At 40.5% G+C, this 912-nt stretch overlaps 1 protein-coding gene across 1 annotated transcript; it reads right to left on the reverse strand.

Moving 5' to 3' along the window:
- Nucleotides 1-202: 202 nt before the first annotated feature.
- On the reverse strand, nt 203-712 carry LOC144979994 (uncharacterized). The gene has a single exon (XM_078927461.1). The coding sequence runs from the start codon at nt 710-712 to the stop codon at nt 203-205; it is 510 nt and encodes a 169-aa protein (XP_078783587.1).
- Nucleotides 713-912: the final 200 nt, after the last annotated feature.

The following is a 912-nucleotide window of genomic DNA, read 5'->3' on the forward strand; positions in this document are numbered from 1 at the left end:
CTGTCTTCCTCCATCTTGCTCTACTCTGGGCCACCTTCTCTATTTCACTCCAGTTCATTCCAAGCCTCTTCAGCTCTTCTGTTGTTGACCTCCTCCATGTGTTTCTGGGCCTTCCCCACTTTCTCCTTCCTTGTGAATTCCATGTCAGGGCTAGCCGGTTGATGTTGTTTGGTGGCTTTCTTAGTGTGTGCCCACTCCATCTCTATTTTCTGCACTGGATTACCACACTGATAGGCTCTTGCTTTGCTTTCTTCCTCAGATCATCATTACAATTTCTTTCTGGCGATCTAATTCTGTATATTTGTTGCAGACAGGAATTCAGGAGAGTCTGTATCTTCTGATATAGCGCCTTGGTAATTCTCCACGTTTCTGAGCCGTATAAAAGTATAGCTTTCACATTGGAATTGAAGATGAGTAATTTTGTGTTGATGTTGATTTCTTTGGAGTTCCAGACCTTCTTTAGAATGACAAAGGAAATTCTAGCCTTTTTAATGCGTGAAACAATATCATTGTCGCTACCTCCTTGTCCATCCTCAACACTGCCAAGATAAACAAAGGATTCAATTTCCCTGATTGTCTCTCCTTTCACTGTGATTAGTGGACAGGATGTTGTGTTGATTTTCATAGTTTCAGTGTTCTTATAGTCTATCTTCAGTCCCACTTTTGCAGAGATAGCTTCTAGATTTGTAATTTTATCTTGCATCTTTAACATTATGAGACAGCAGTGTAAATTGTCAGCAAAATCTAAATCATCCAGTTGTTTCAGTAGAGTCCACTGTATTCATTATTCTTGTTTGTTGTGGTAGTTTTTAAGATCCAATCAATGGTCAAGAGGAATAGTAACGGTGATGAGAGGCAACCTTGGTGTACTCCCGTTCTGACTTCGAAATTTTCTGACAGGGTACCTGCATG

This window comes from Berghia stephanieae, chromosome 1 (genome assembly GCF_034508935.2).
Source record: "Berghia stephanieae isolate SIO BIC M18660-M18661 chromosome 1, UCSD_Bste_1.3, whole genome shotgun sequence".
NCBI lineage: Eukaryota > Metazoa > Mollusca > Gastropoda > Nudibranchia > Aeolidiidae > Berghia > Berghia stephanieae.

Bases quoted from the DNA above. Each gene is read 5' to 3' on its own strand.
- LOC144979994 (XM_078927461.1), bottom strand. From the start codon at position 712: ATGTTAAAGATGCAAGATAAAATTACAAATCTAGAAGCTATCTCTGCA.